Here is a 17,724-nt window from a genome sequence, read left to right on the forward strand (position 1 = left end):
CGTTCATTTACGAGATCAAACAATACCATTTATGTTACACACAATATGAGTTAATTTTGTTTCTGCCTAGCTGAATTCTTATTATAGTAGATATTGATAACGACAAACCTTTTTATGATGATACTGTTCGCCTTGAAACAATAAAGTAGACGGAATGTCTACGTCGATGCTGAAAACTAAATAAGGCGGATAGGCAAGAAGATTGGACACAGAAAACGACAATGAATGAACATAAATGAAGCCGGATAGCTTATCACTCATAAAAGTGTATATTTTACATCAATAAAACATTGGTAATCTAACGGACAACGGAATTTAATAAAGAAGGTAATTAATATCTTTTCAACATTACCACTGTATCCATATTCCGAAACTACCGTTCATGTGGCCTAGTGGTTAGAGCTTCTTATGGGGGAGGACGTGGGTTCAATGCCCTGCCGAGGCGTATCAAAGACTTACAAAGCTGGTACTGGCAGCTACCTCGCTTGGCGCTCAGCATTAAGAGATTAGGTTTAAGCCTTGTCGGCCTGTTGTCAGGATATTGTTACTTCGGTACGACATCATGATACATGTCTGCCGCATGATGCCCCAGTGTTTGACATCACTGTAAACAGCCACAATGCAGATATCGTAGCGATATGACTGAAACACTATCAAAGAAACATTACAACTCAAAATCCACCAAATGTATACCTGTTTCTACACAAACTAGATGGCTAAGAATCGGTTGCACCCACACATCGTACCATTTTATCAGTTTACTTCGCCGCATCGCTGCATAAATATTAAGCAAAATGAGGAGCCATCAAGATGCATTTCAAACTTTAAATATATTTAAATTCATCTAAATTATTATACTTATTTAACTAGCATTGCTACCGAATATATTGTTATTTATATCATCTATTAATAACTTTCTCCTTTCATGTGCTTCGTGAAATTACATTTTCCCGTCAGTCATAACTCCATAGAGAGAGAGAGAAATATAGACATATATACAAAGAGAGACAGATAGACAAAGAGAGAAACATAGAATCTAACCAACATACAATCGTGCTAGTGGGGTTGCGTCACTTACCAAAATACGTTGACTCTCTCTCCGTTCCTATAGATTTATAGGTATATTAGTCTGCTGCCTTACCAACCCACGCCCCATAATGTGTGAGAGGGCAGAGCCTAACCCTAACCCTAACCCTTTCAAACATTTTAATATTACATAAGTTGCGTGGGTGTACCCATATTAAAGGGTTTTATAAAACACGAAGGACACATATAAATAAGAAAACCATTAAATAAATCGCCCTAAACGTACGTATATTCCTCCTAAAAAACAAAAGTAATGCATAATCTTGACAATCTAGTGCCAATTTAATATATATATGAGATAAGCATTAATGGTAATATCAGTGTCCTAGTTCATAAATGGATTTGCCGATACATATCACTAAAACGTTTACAACAATTAACATTCTGAAATACTTGGTAGCACACTCAAAGGGTACAGCTACTTGTAATGCCATGTTAAAGTGCCTGATTGTCATGTATTTGTAATCACATCACATGTACAAAATATTGTGGCATTTGATATATTTGTTGCCAAAACTATTATAGTAAATATTATTTATATATGTGTATTTAATTAGGCAAATACGCTGGTTTGTTGGTGTCATTAAAAAAAAGAAACGTATATAGAAAACAAGATTGATTAAATCAGTGACCATACCATGCCAATGTTGTGAATATAGTCGATGCAGTGATTTGAATGCCGTCAGTTGTGTTTAAGAGTCAACGTCCATAATGACATATGTATTAATATTTCATCAAAGACTATATTTGCGTGGTATGCCGCTAAATTCACAGTTTCAATGAGCTAATTACGCACATACTCGGGTATTCCAAAGATGATTATATCAAATTATCTCAGATCAGCTATATACATTTAAAACTAAAGAACAACCTGAACGGAATAAAATTGAAAGGTGACAATAACTTTTTTCGAAGAATATGTATTTGTTATACAGCCAATACAGATGTGATCCAAACGGATTCATTCAAGCATGAGGTATTTATAGTGTTTAGTGTTGAAAATCTCATTGGACGTGTCCCCGATTAAGATCTTTACTGGTCAACTGCCTGAAGACTGTACCATAGATAGCACAGATGGACAAGTGCCCGAAGGCTGTAAAATAGACAGTTCAGCTGGTCAACTTTGATTTGGAAGAAACACTTGTACCCTTGAGTGACGCGATTATCAGTGATCTGCTTTTTCTGAAGGCGAACGCAGATCTAAACATCATTATGTACCACAATAAAACAACAGAATACTTTAGCCAAGCAGATTACCTTTGACTAAGTGGATTTAAAATAGTTCACTTGTAACTTGATCATGGTCGACGCCAGGGACACTAAGAAAATGCGGTTTTTAAAACAAAATCGGAAAAATAAGTTGGGCTGCACTAAATTTTAGGAATCAACATATTGTGTGCTTCTATCATCTCATGAGTTCTTGTGTTAGAGTAAAAATAACTTTTTCATCATTTAAAATGGCACAAGAAGCTATCTCGCTTGGTGTTCAGTGTTAGGACTGGTTGTCATAGTATTAGACTAATGTTTTGGGTGTGGTTGCATCATGTCAGCGGCATGATATCAGAGTGTTAGACATCACTCTAAACATCGACACTTAAAAGATCCTAGCAATATGAAAAATATTGTTAAATCTTAATTAGAATTTCACAAATACACATACCTAATTTAACATGGTTTATAATTGTTTGGAAATATCCATATGTCTAAGACCAATTATTCATTCAAATAGTAAAGCAGTTCTCATTGAGTTTGCAATGCTCGCGAAACATAATTACAGTAGTGCCTTAAAAATTGGAATGATTAAAAAGTTATATAATCTATTCTGATAACGAGTATTACATATTATATTTCTACTTTATGCTTATTCTCAATGTATACATTGGGCGTTGTTTATTTCCTCATTGTGCCAATTGTTTTCGTAACAAAAATAAATTATCAAACTAGTTATCCGTTTCTTAATGCATATGATAACTTCACCAACTAAATATATTCAATAAGCTTTTTTTCTTCTACTCCTATTCATTTAAGATCACAGAAAAGAAGTTAAAGCCTATTTCCCCTTTTTTAATAACGTCGAACCATTCTCTCCGGATCCAGGACTTCTGAGTTTCCGTTCATTTTCGTGACAGGTTCGGTGCCTAGTTACTAATGTTGGATTTTATTATTTAATCTCAAAAACTAAGTTGTGTAAGGCGCATGCTAGTCGTGAACTAAGCGGAAACCATACGTCCAATAACATACTCACACATACCTACATACTAAACCACAATCATCACCTCACCCCGAATACCACACCTCAAAACTCTCTCTCTTTCTCTGAATCTCGGTTGCTGGTAATACCATGTTTACAGGCCCATGGTCACTCTAAGCAGTTACGTCAACGGAATATGTTGAAAGAGGTAATGTTTGTTGTATGATATACATCATCAAGATAATGTTTGAGATATGATATTAAATGAGGAAGGTCATGTTTGAATTATGAATGACAGTGACAAATTTACTGATTGATGTATCACATACATAAACGTACGAATGTATATGTGTTGTATGATAGAAAGCACCAAAGTAATGATTCGTGTATGATGATCAGTGAGAATAGTATTGTCTGAAATTGTATATCGGCAACTGTAATGTTTCATATATGACATATATAAACAAACGTCATGCTTGCTGTATGTTAGAAAATGACAAACATAATGTTTAGATGTAATATAGAGAGTGACAATGGTAATAGTCAAGATATTAATTATGCATACGCTACATAAGGTAGCCATTAGTTTCAAATTTCTTCTATCAAACTGGAGAAAAACGATCAACGTAACTTCGTTGAAATGATAACAATGCATATTCCTTTATACTTAGAGTATTAAAAATGCAAATCATGTTCTTGTATCTTGGTGTCAAGTTCGGTGAAAATGGTTTGCAAGAAGCTATGATATGTGTTGCATGAAAAAACTGAAAATGTACATTTGACCTCTCATTCTTCAAAATAGCTTATAAATCAATTAGTCAAAATGTATTCCAAAATTTAGTCTAGAAAGGAATGTGTTTATCTCAAATGTTGATGATAAACATTATATAAGTAGTTTAATTATAAAATGTGTGCTACGAATGAGCCTATGTGACCCACGTAATGTCGTGGTGTAAGCGTGCACGAGATAGTTAACATCCTCTCTAGATCCCGTCTTCACACACGCACATACACACATACACTCAAGGGTTAACTGATGACGTTATTGTGTAATCTAATTCAGAACGTTCAATGATCACAGTGAAATAGACCATATTAAGGCAGTTTAACCGATTTAGACAAGGTAGACGAATATGTATCCTATGTTTACCTATAAAGTTTACATTTGCGATGTTTCATCAAATCTCTGAAGGGATGTAATTGTTTGATGATACTGTGTTGGCGCAGTTTTCAATTGTATGATTCTGAAAAACAACTGTCCAAGCATGTTTCTCATAAGGTTAAAGAAAGGTTACGATGATACCCATTATAGTCATTGACACAAAGTTATTTCGGTCCATATTCTGGATCCAGGCAAAACTCAAGCTCCTCCTTCCCTTCTAATTCATTGGCTGGTCCGTTTATGACACGTCACAGAACTTCAATATAACCTGAGGTTTCTTCATATCCAGGCACTTGAAACATATGTGCGGTATTAGAGAAACTCATGTAGAAGAAAGGGATAATTTGATGTTAAAAGGTTGTATTATTACGAATTAGGTAAAATAAAATACATCAAGATGCATGCAGTCAGATCTCAAACATGGATAATTCTCGCATGTTTGGCATTCATGTCGCATTGGTGCAAATGGATTTGCTGTGAAGAGATAATTGTTGAAAACAAAATGTCACACGGAAGGCATGGATTGGAGAGGAATAGATTTCACCTTGCACTTAGCAACCCCTCCCACCGTGACATCAGCAAAAAAAAACACACCATGAGAGCCGTCAGTGCAGGTAAGTAACAGTACAGCTGCTATTTTTGAGCGTGTATTGGAGTTATGTCCAAATTAAGAAACAAGTCAAGCAATATCAGATGATTGCAGGATTGTTGAATTACCTTCTGACGATTTGCCCTTAGGTTGCATAGAATGTTATTCTTTGAAAGTTTAAATAATCATACCTCCGTAATGAATTATCATATTTCAATGGACTATTCTGTTTTTACTCTTTCATAAAAACAATGTTATTATAAAACAGTCTCATGCCAATTATACTGAGGAATCGAGTCATTTGATATGGTTACTTATGTTCTGTAATTTTGTAATAGAAATTGTGTAAGTAGGCAGTGGCAAAGGTTAGGTTATTCTTGAATATGATGCTTTGTGTATAAACATGGGATGATGAAATACGATATCTATAGAAAATAATTAGATATATATTATTAGTTAAAGCAATGATTTGAAATTAAAATTTGAGCATTGTAACAAGCATGCAGATGTTGTGATGTGGTTTAAAATAGCTGTTACAACTGTATATATATAGATTGAAAATGTATATTTAATATCTAATTGTTCGAACTATTTGAAATTGAACAAATGCATGTCCACATTGTTTGCCTATAAAACGGTTATCTGTATTTCTATAGCCTGTGAGAACATATAAATGTAGTTTGGATTATGATATGAATATTAACAATGAGATAATTTAAACAACCGGGTAATTGTGAATTATATATGGTGCAGAGCATTTCACATTTGTCTTTCTCACACACACACGTGCACACATTCATATATACTTACGCACGTATACAATCACAAGTGTGTACTACTATTGACGTTTTGGTGTTCCAAATCCGATAATTCCATGAGCATTATGTAATCAGCCTTATTTCATCTCACGAAATTTATTTGAAGAAATCCACCTGTGCACATTTCAACAAGGTTCATAAGTTGGATTTCAATGTTAACCTGTCCATTTTGCATTTAGAACCTAGCGTGTCATGTTCAAGTGGAGTGAAATCGTGATCAAGAATTTGAATCATGGTCAATATGTTTATTGACATAAATAGCTTTTGGTCAGTAGTCCGGGTCAAAAGGAAGTCAGAGCAGACTCTTCGTCTCACTGTATTGGGTAATTTCTTAAGACAAGTTTCACAGCTTACATATAAAAAGATGTTTCTTCACATTTTGGCACTTGAAATGTATCTAGAGTATTAAATAAACCATCACGTTGTTGAACAGATATTGTTATACTGTACTTGTACTGGGGCTATGTTGTGGATCGAAAATTCACAAAACATACAATGGGTTGGGACCGAATATTGGTGGAAACTAAAAGCTAGGGGTGACAACAAAAGATATGGAGATAGGAATATTGACCAGTCTGGAGTTACACCAAAGACCGAACCCGTTAGAAACAACTCAATGTACAAATCAGCCGTGCTATTTATTTTAGAACATTATAACAATCTACGAAACGACAATGAACATCAAACACATAAGAAGGAAGCAAAAAGACGTTTATTTTCACTTAACAACAACCTCCCACGTGCAAACCACAAAATAAAGCGGAATAGGCTCACCATCAATTTAGTTTATCACCGCAATCAACACGGTGGATTTCGTTTTTATTTTAACCGATTGTTGGTCTTAGCTACATATTGTGAAAATATTCAAAAAGACTGGGACGATACCAATTGAGGGACAGACATTTCAACTGCAAGCATTAACATGATAGTAGAAGGAAATATGATAGGAATATCGCCTCATGGTAGCATTGTTGCTACAATACATTAAGCACACGGATAGGATTTAAAATGCATTTTTGCAACAATACATTGAACATAGGTATGTCACCTAAAATGCATTGTAGCTACAGCACAGTGAGCACAGGGATAACAGCTAAAATTCATTGATGCTACAACACATTAAGCACACGGACAGCTAGTAAAATGCATAGTTTCTACAATACATTAAGCAAAGCTACTAAAATATATCGTAGCTTGAACAAAGTGAGCACAGGGATGGTACCTGAAAGTCATTGTTGCTATAGTACATTAAGCATATGCATATGCACCTTAAATGCATTGTACACAATATTGGTTGGACAGTCAATATATACATACACACACACAGTGATATATCTATATCTATATATATATATATATATATATATATATATATATATATATATATATATATATATATATATATATATATATATATATATATATATATATATATATATATATATATATATATATATATATATATATATATATATATATATATATATATATATATATATATATATATATATATATATGTGTGTATATATATATATATATATATGGGACGGTGGGGGGTAGAAGCATTTCACTTTTGCATTTTGTTTTGCAATTTGCCACAGTAACTAATTCTTTGGATATAAAATTATATAACCTTTTAGGTAATTAGCCTTATCCTCCACTAGATATGATGAAACAAAGAGTCATTCTCGATACATTCATTTTGAGAACCGTTTGAGTTTGATGACATTTTATTTAACGGCATATGTTATTTATTTTCAAGTTAGTGGGACGTAATTTTGTTGTTGAAAGACACATCTTGTACGATTACACGTAAAATAACCAGTTTTAACATAGACAAATGAGGTAGCCAAAGCAAAGTAAGCGGATATAGCGGAGTGATTGTGTGACCAGCAGAAGACGATCTTGTTAGTATCACCTGAAATATTAATACGAGCTTCCTCTGACCCATCTGACACCATTTATGACATACTTTGGACATTTATATTGGGATATGAGTCAGTCTCAATCGCCTTTCAAACAGTTGGATATTTTCACCAACACTAACTTCTAGCCATAATACATGCCTTATTTTGATCTTAGATACAAATGGATATTGGTGGTTACTGACTGTCAAAATGCTTTGTATTTTGAGTTATTAGTATGAATCACATTCACTTACTGTATTAAGAGACACATTTTTCCCCAGTCATCACTTAATACAAGCACATGATGTTCTATGTAGGCAGGGATGTCACCAATTGTAATATAATCCATCTCCTTCAGGACCTGTAACCTGTGGGAAAAGGCCATTGATGGAGCGCGGCAAGCGGGATGTGACGGAGGAGAAGCAACTAGCTCCGCGACCAAAACTTGAGAAGATAATTGGCGGAAGGAATGCAGTGCAAGGAGCAAACCCATGGCAGGTTGGGATCAGACGTCTTGTAGGCACCTTGCATGATAGCCACTTCTGTGGAGGTACTATTCTCAGTGAATACTGGATCCTGAGTGCAGCTCATTGCTTCCAGTGAGTAATGGTCTCTCTTTTGATTTGCTAACATAAGTGTATAGTTTGGCATACGTTAAAGATATATATTTGCAACATTGCTGCAAATGTCCGTATTGCCAACATACGCTATTTCAGACTTGTTCTCAGGGTGCCATCTTCATTTGTAAACAATCTATCACAAAATACAGGCATTTAGGTAAATGATCGCTTCATTACATCACATCATTGCTGTTTAAGATATAGATGTAATCTGTTCAATCCATTTTCCCCTCTCCGGATTGGAGGCCATTTATTTTTTTTAGCACTTTCTCGTGTCTTTATCATTACAATTATGAATACGATGACAGCAATAAGACGGATATATGATAGTCGTATTGATGTAAGCTACACTGATTTTTGTTAATGTATCAAATTCGGATGGTTTAGTGATACCGACGTAGAAGTTGAGAAAAGTCAGCCACGGTTGGTGACACAACTTCATTGACTTGATTGTGATTTAGTTCTTTCAAGATTTGAAATCATATAATATTTATTCTGTGAAATAACGTCTCTAGATTTTGTCATCTTACCTCCAAATTTATACTAGGTTTGTCTCTTAGGAAAGACAGTTCTTGCTTAGCATCAGTAGATTTATGTGATCCAATTACCAGGATTTATTAAAAATTCCATTAAACTGTGTCCATTCTCCTGTCTGGTCTGTATATATGGACATGACACTAACATATGTCGTACATGGAGATTGGGTCACTGTACCCCACTGTCCATAATTGGTTAAAAATTACCTGAAAATTGTACTAATGATGTCAATGCTAACACCTTACCACTGTGATCAAACTTCTAATGAGAGTCCAACTGCAGATGAGCATGACTTAAAGCAAAGATTGGTCATTGTCACCTAGTTCTCAAATTGTATTCTAAATTGCTAAAAACAATAACTACGTGCATCGTCGACGTATTAACATGAAATGTACAATTTCGCATTTCATGAATTGAAAATGTGTCACGCACCAACTTTATGACTTACCTTTTAGTATTTATGATAAAGTGCAGACTATTAGTGTTGGCTCTAATTTCAAAACACCAATAGCTGCTATATAAAATGTGATTAAGAATGAAAACTTTTCACACCTACAGATGGGTCACTGAGACTGATTTTACAGTGTAGTTCATATGATGCCTTTGTTCAGATTATAACACGTTCAAATCCACATTTAAACTTATCAACTACACCAAGAATGCATCCTGGAATGAAAATATTTTACACATTAAAAGTGGGTCACCCAAGTCACACACATGTGGCTTTAAACAGTAATTAAAGATGGTGTATGTGCCCAAATTATAAGAGTATTTATCATGTTTCCATTAAACATATATGTCAAGTGCATATGGATCTTTTATGTCACAGTGGCTTTATATGACCTGTATTCTGTAAATAAGTGGTCATGCTCTAAGACATTGATATATTACAAATATTGATTTGGTAACAGCTCTGATTTTCTAAATTAAAACATGAAGATCACCAGCAAATGCGCAAGCCGATTCAATTTCACCTCTACAATTTAAAGAATTTTAACTTATAAAAGGTGGAGAAACATTTGAAAAATAGAGAAGATTCTATCACATTTCAAATCGAATCTGAATAATCCATGATCCAGATTTTGTGCAACTTTTGTTCCAGGTTTCACCATGTGTGTAAATTGTAGGAACGGTTTAATATAGCGAGAAAATGAAAAAATGAACAATATTCAGTCATTAGATGCATTTAAAAAAGAAGAAACATTAAACATCGTTAGGGTCAAACTGTTATGTATTGTCTGGTCAACAAATATATATAGAGGAGAGGACATAATATTTTATAAGGAATGATCTGAGCTTCATTTCTTTTGAAAACGTTTTCCTTGCATCAATCGTGGCAGACAAGTAACAACTTCAATGGATCTCATACTATATACGTAGTTTTAAAACCTAATACACAAAACCAAATGTTTTTCACTTGTTAGACCGCATTCATAATAAACGAAATTTGAATCTCCTTGTTTTGTGTTTCGCACACAATTTCACTTGTAATATTAGCAAAGAATGTTGAAACTATGAATGTATAGCCATTAGTTAATTTATCAAATAAATATGCCCAAATCATGGTCATTAATTGATTTATATTTGAGAAAGAGAGAGAGAAAGTAAATGTTTAGTGTAAAGGGAAATTTTTACATGGTAATGATTTGAGGTGACTCTACGAACCTATTACACAGCAAACGATTTTCTTGGTATATTGCTCTAAAATAACAGTTCAAAACAGATTAACAGCTAGGATAATACATTACGGTGAATTAAAGCTATCACTTCCCTTTAGCAACATAAGTAAATTGTTTTCATGTGTAACAGAAATTAATGTGAAAACTACATACATGATAATGAAGTATATACACCTCTGTAATTACGATTACGTTAAAAGGGCACATGCATTTTGAATAGCGTAGTTTCTTCAATTATATAATTGCTAAAAAGGTGTTGATAATTGGTTAAATATAAAGATATGTTAGGGCAATGTCTTCATTATTTCAGTGTGATTCCTCGCCATTTTATTGTTTGGTACAGTATTGTCCCTTATGACATCATAACAAAGACTTACATAGTGATGCAACTTGATTGGTATATCGATATTCATTTTAATAGTCACTGTTTACAAACGTAGGTTACATTTTCCTCTCATTTTGCAAGCATATTCTAAAGCCAAACAAATTGATGGGAAACATAACACATTGATGGAAAAGATAACCCATTGATCGGATGCAAATCACATTGATGGGAAACAATACAAATTAATGGGAAGCATAACCAATTGATGGGAAGTATAATACTGTAATGGGAAGCATACCACATTGATAGGAAGCGCCATATTTTAATAGGAAGCATAACATATTAATGTGAAACAGTTGCTTTGTTCACTTTATGTGCTCAGTTAGTCATTTAACGGAAGATTTATTAAATGCCATTTAGTCAAATGTCCATCTTTCAGTCATCAGGAGCTTCTCCTCTAACTGTGTAAAGCAGCAGATCTTATCCTACTGGATCACCTCTACATGTGCTCTTTGCAGATGGCCTTGCTATCTCAACGATGCAAATCTTCCTACTGTATCACCTATACGTGTGCCATTTGCATCTCACAAGTGTACTCATCTTCCATGCCACTCTATTACAAGATCAGCATAACAAACAAAATAGTATTTACCTGGATGAATGGTGCAACCAAGGTTGGCTAACAACATAATTATCATTAAAGCTGCCGAAAAGTATGTAACTGTGTATATAGATGCATGTTTCATTGAATGCAAAGCCCATCTATTACCAAACTTAGACACTGGCTGTAACCAGTAGCGTCAATAGGACACAGGTCTTCATGTCAATATATTTGAGATGAACGTTATCATGAAAGTCTTTCATTTTTAGAGCAACAGTTTTCAGAACAAGTTTGTTGTTATGGCACTTTAGTTAAATTAAGTAACTGAAAATTATTGATCAAACAGGTATGTAAAATTCAACAAATAATGTATTTCCTTAAGACACCATGTGAAAATTTAAAAGTAACTTACAGTATTGTGCGCTAAATTCCAAATAATCCTGAAAGGTATATCACAAGTAATAAGGTATAGATCGTACAGAATGGATGCCAGTGGCATTCTGAATGAATTCCAAGTCTTAATATTCTGTTGTATCAAAAGCCTTTAATAAGCCCCTCTTCCATTGTTTTCAAGGACTGGTTACGAGTGAAAATAATACAAAATATCCATTTGAGTGCGTCTGTTACTTAGGTAGCTGACATTTATTCTTATAATTCTAGGACAAAATGTTGACACCATTCTATCATATTGGAACATTGTTCGATCATTGTGGCTATGATCGTCTTCGTCAGTAAAAAGACCTCTCTAACATTTCATTATTTGATCTTCATATACCTTAATCATTCAGATTGTTTTCCAAAGTGGAAAGTATCATTTGTTATGTTAAGCCTGAATTTCAAAACTTCAAACCTTTAGCACTGAACTTGCTGACGCTCCTTTAATACCAATCCTTTCTCCTGATAGCATTTCCTTGCCATCCAATTAATTCCATGCACTCTCTATTGAGCCAGTCAACCGTCCGTTTCGATGAAATGGATCAGCAATCCTTATGATGCAAGCCAGTTTCATCATCAAGAATCGGTTGCCATCATTGTGCAATAGAAAAGGCGTCTTATGACTTCACTCTTGTACTGGCACAATCTAAAAGGCTTTCAAACGGGAACTATTATGTAAGCTCAATTGTTATCAAAAGTGGACTGACCTATTACCAATCCTCCAAATGTAATGTGATATTGGAACGTATTTGAAGGCGACACCCAATGTTTTGCAGTGTTTTTTGTTTCTGCCAGGATGCTTTAGAATGCCCACCCAGTCGTATTATTTGAATGCACTCCCATCCTCCCCACAATGCAAGCATACATTCACATGATTAGCTGCATCTGTAGGGGACAAGGAGCGGTAATGTGCAGAGTTATTGCCCTTGTCTACATACTATGGACATAAAAACAGCCAAATTTCCATAACTGAGCGGGCAGTTATGAGGAGATAGTAGGCATATATATTTGATTTTAATGTAATCAGGTAAGTATTCTAGGAGAAAAATATTTTATTGGAAAGTTTGCTTGCAATAAAGGACCTATGATATTTAGTTTGTCATAAGTGGTGCAGATTGTACATTCACTATGGCTTGAAAATGTTATTGGATTACTTCTTATAATGTCCAGTTATAGTCATTGTTAATTGTTCTAATCTAACAATCAATATGGCTAACATAATGGCCATCGTGACAGTCTTGTTAATGCCTCTTCCCTTAAATTGATTGCCATACTGACAGGGTGTTTTCAAAATAAGACTTTTATATGATGTCTGGCCGTACCACTTATTGGTCATCAAGAAATGCTTGCTTCTCCAGACATACGGGTTGGTGTTTTGAATTTGTTCAAAAATATTAGTGAGCTTTTAAGAAGAACAGAAAAGTAAAATACACTGACTTCTCTTGGATTGCTTTAATTGTTTTGGACATTAATTTTAGGTTTCCCATTCCCATTCTTTCTGTCATGAAGACGAAGTCTACTTATATAAATAGCATGTGTAATTTTATGTTTCTGTTTGCACAGAGGTCTCAGGAGTGATGAAATCGTTGTGAGAACAGGTGACCACGATAACACCGGTTATGATAGCCATGAGAAGGAGTTTAGGATTGCTTCTTTCTTCACCCATGAGCGATATAATGGTAACCGCGGATATCTGTCTCACACTCCGCTGTGTCGCATTATAATATATATTGCATGTTGTACCTGCTTTGGGATAGACATGTTATAGCCCGTAACCAGACATATTGCAATAATATTTACAACGTTGATTCAAAAGGATTCAAATATGCATTATAGTGTAAATATACTGGTATATACGTTTGATAGTTTTCTATCAATTACCTAGATAGTAGTTTTTGTAAGACTATTTCTAATCAAGATCCATATTAGAGACATATGCAGTTAGCTGGCTATACAAAGCTTAAAAAGCTGGCTATACAAAGCTTAAAAAAGAAGGCATATATTGAAGATGTTGAGGAGGAGTACGTCGCTAAAGGCATATTCTATAAGATAAAAGACCAATTCAAAAGCGAAAACATAAAAACATGTCAAATGAAAGAAAAGAACAATTCAATATGAATAACGTAAAAGAATGTCATTTGATTCAAAAGAGCAACTCAAAATTAATAATATGAAAGCATTTCCTATGATGGAAAAGATCAATTCAAAATTAAAAATAAAAATAATGTGTGAATATAAATCAAGGCAACACATGCAATATGACTTTCATTTTGTTGTATTTACTGCCATAGCAAACATCTGTAACAAGAAATTTAAATTAAAAGACTGAGTTCTACATTTTGCTGTATTAAGATCTATAAGGGAAACATTGTCATCGGCATTTTATATCTAGAATTTAAAAAAAAATGATTTAATTTAATGGACATTTCATGTCTTCATCAAGAATTCTCATTACTCATCAGAGATACAGATATTCAAACACATTACTAGGTCATTTGTTTAGAGTTGTGTTTAAGAGGGGTATTTTTCTGAACAAATGCACTCATACACTGCTCAGAAATCTTCAGTGAAAATAACATCACAGAACTAGTATAACCACGAATGATCATATTTCTACATCTATGTATACGTTAAAGGTAAAGACTGAATAGGGATTTAGGAGATAAATGAACTAATCTTAAAGCAGGAATAAATACATATAACAGTTAATCTTTGTGAAATTATACAGCTTCTTTTCAATTACTTCTTAGGACAAAACCATTCTCATTTAATTAGTATGAGTGAGTGATCTTTTCCCTCACATTAAATATATATTTACCAGTGTTTAATTTACATTATTTGCAGATGTTCTCATTTTTCATGATGCATGATTAACGAATGCATGTTTGTGCATGTTTAGTATATTCATGTGTATGCATGATTACTATACGAATGTGTGTGCATGACTAGTAAATGCATGTGTGTGAACGTTTAGCACATACATGTGTATGTATGATTGGCGTGCGCATGTGCGTGCATGATTAGTGCATGCATCTATGTGCATAAATCGTGCATGCATGTATGCGCATGATTAGTGAATTAATGTGTGTGAACGATTAGTATATACACGTGTGTGCATTATTGTTGTGACCACGGGTGTGCATGATTAGTGTTTAGTGTTGATTAGTACATCCATATGTGTACCTGATTAGTGAATGTATGTGCATACATGACTAGTGCATTCATGGGTGCGCACTATTACTACATGCATATATGTGCATTTTTATGCATGCCTGTGTGTCCATGACTAGAACAAACATGCGTTTCCATGATTAGTGCATGCACGTGTGTACATAATTAGTGCATTCCTGTGTGTGCATGATTATTGCATGCATGTATATGCACGAATAATAAATGCATGTGTGTGCATGATTAGTGCATGTATGTTTGTGCATGATTATTATGTTCATGTGTGTGCATGCTGCATGCTTATTGCATGTATGTTTCTGCATAACTAGAACAAGCTTCTGTTTCCCTGATTAGTGAATGCAATCATGTGCATGTTAAGTGTATTATGTGTGTTCATGATTAGTACATGCATGTGTTTGCATGATTAATGCGTGCATGGGTGTCCATAACTAGATAACTAGCGGGCCCCGTGTGGCCGAGTGTTCTAAAGCGCTCTCAGTTACGAATCGTTTCCATATCCCCTGTGTCTGTGTAGGTTCGAGTCTAGGATTCGGCATTGTGGGTATGTGAGAAAGCTTCCCAGTAGCTTCTCGTCTGTCGGTGGTTCTTTCCGGGTTTTTTCCCGGGTTCTTCCTTCACCATTAATACTGGCCTCCATGAACAGCCTATTGTGTGCTATAAAATGGCGTTAAACCCATCAACATCAACAACAGCCATAACTAGATCAAGCATGAGCTTTCACTAATAGTGCATGCATGTGTTAGCATGAAGTACATACATTCCAACAGTATAATTATTATGATAGAAAAATAGCAAGTTAAGCAAGTAATATATTTTATTTTTGAAATGCATTCATGTTTCATTTCAGTGATTAGGACGTGCAAAATATATTAATTAGTTATACATATATGGAAATTATGGCAATTTTTATGTCTTTTATATTATTACCTTTTAATGATCTTATTTTACCCTGCCATAATTTTGAATGAATTTTTAAAATATTTCCTTGGACGTGCTTAACAACATGACACCATAAGTCCAATGATTAAGTCTTTGAATTGCAAAAAGACAATCTTTGAGGCTAGAAGCACTGTAGGTCAAATGTGTCAATGTGTCCTATATTTACTAATGTTACTGTTAGATACTAAATTTATTTGTTTGGATTTTTATTTCCTCTTTTCTATTTGAATCTTGGAAAAGATACATTATAAGCAAAGGCTATATTGAAACAGGATTGTATTTAGTGTGATGCATCAGTAATGTATTATTATTATTGTATCAAACAGCTCTCTGCAGTGCTGCACAATGTACCTATATTTGCAGTAATTTTTAGTTGATAAACACTTCCACATTCTTTTTAACATGGTCAGTACAAAAGATATGAAGTATTTTCAATTGATAAGAAATGTACAACGGGTTTCATCCTGTTTTTGAGTCGAGAATTTACTGATACTAAATTTCATTAATTGTAGATGTAAATCATGATTATGACCTGGCACTTCTTAAGATTCGACCCAAGGATGGGCGAGGTATTGTGTTCAATGACTACGTACAGCCAGCATGCCTTCCACAAAGCAACACTGAGTACACCGCGGGAATGCAATGCCACATTACAGGATGGGGGAAAACGTCTAGTAGTAAGTACAAACTTGCTGGTGCTCCAAACATTTGCTGCTTACATTTCTGTTGAAAGGTAGGTACGATATATTGATAGTTCGTCATCTTTACCTGGAATTCTCAAGTCCTGAAGGTATTGACCTGACTTTTGTTTTGTTTCATCCCCACACAATCAAAGTTTATGGGATAAGGAGTATTGTGTTTATTTGTTGATTCTTGAGTTTGTTTTTTCCTTATGCCTGTTGTATATTGGAACCTTTTCTACATACATTCATGACATTTGTATTTGATGCATCTCATCAAGAGTAACGAATAAAGAACTTGGTTAGGGTGACCTCATTTATGTTCGAACCGGTATGTAACGTTTACGATGAAATCCGTTTTTTTTTTTTTTTTTTTTTTTTCAATATCCCCTTAATATCCTTTATTCTGTTGCACTGATGTTCATAAATATTTGGTATGTGGATATATATTACGATGAAAACCGTAACTATATACAAATTATAGCCTATACACAATCATCCTATCATTTGTTAAACCCTCAACGCTTACACATATAAATTGGCCATCATCCGGGTTTTGTAAGTCTTAGTTTTTTATGTAAGTCTTGTTTACTGGACAATTACTCATTGTTACATTAACACCTGAGCAATATCGTTGTAATATCGTTGTGCACAATTATAATTTGGGCAAAATTTATTTTGGTCAAATTATTCTTTATTGGAAATAAAAAGTGCTCTAAATTAACATTCCTGGACTTAGATGTGTTCATTTATAATGAAGTTCAAGTAAGGATGATTTTTTAGATTATATTTGTGTGATTCCATAGAAGTCTATTTGCACATTGTCACAACACAAACCAGCACAAGCCCATCAACACATTCATTGTTAGATTTTTAGAATACCGCTCAAGTTTATTTAGATTTTATTGGTTAGGATTTGTGTTATAAATTCTAGAATGTTCACAGTAATTATTGTCATATTGTCAC

At 34.1% G+C, this 17,724-nt stretch overlaps 1 protein-coding gene across 1 annotated transcript in view; it reads left to right on the top strand.

Moving 5' to 3' along the window:
• Positions 1-4,941: 4,941 nt before the first annotated feature.
• The window catches only part of LOC149770061 (transmembrane protease serine 9-like), a gene marked incomplete at its 3' end in the record, with an annotated part of 94,851 nt that continues 82,068 nt past the window's right edge, over positions 4,942-17,724 (top strand). Inside the window, exons 1-4 of the mRNA XM_089949459.1 lie at positions 4,942-5,053; positions 8,112-8,352; positions 13,514-13,629; positions 16,591-16,755. Of these exons, the coding sequence (XP_089805585.1) occupies positions 4,942-5,053; positions 8,112-8,352; positions 13,514-13,629; positions 16,591-16,755 (634 nt within the window). The remainder of the gene's footprint in view (positions 5,054-8,111; positions 8,353-13,513; positions 13,630-16,590; positions 16,756-17,724) is intronic.

Source organism: Sinohyriopsis cumingii, unplaced genomic scaffold (genome assembly GCF_028554795.1).
Source record: "Sinohyriopsis cumingii isolate HCF-2022 unplaced genomic scaffold, ASM2855479v2 utg002785l, whole genome shotgun sequence".
NCBI lineage: Eukaryota > Metazoa > Mollusca > Bivalvia > Unionida > Unionidae > Sinohyriopsis > Sinohyriopsis cumingii.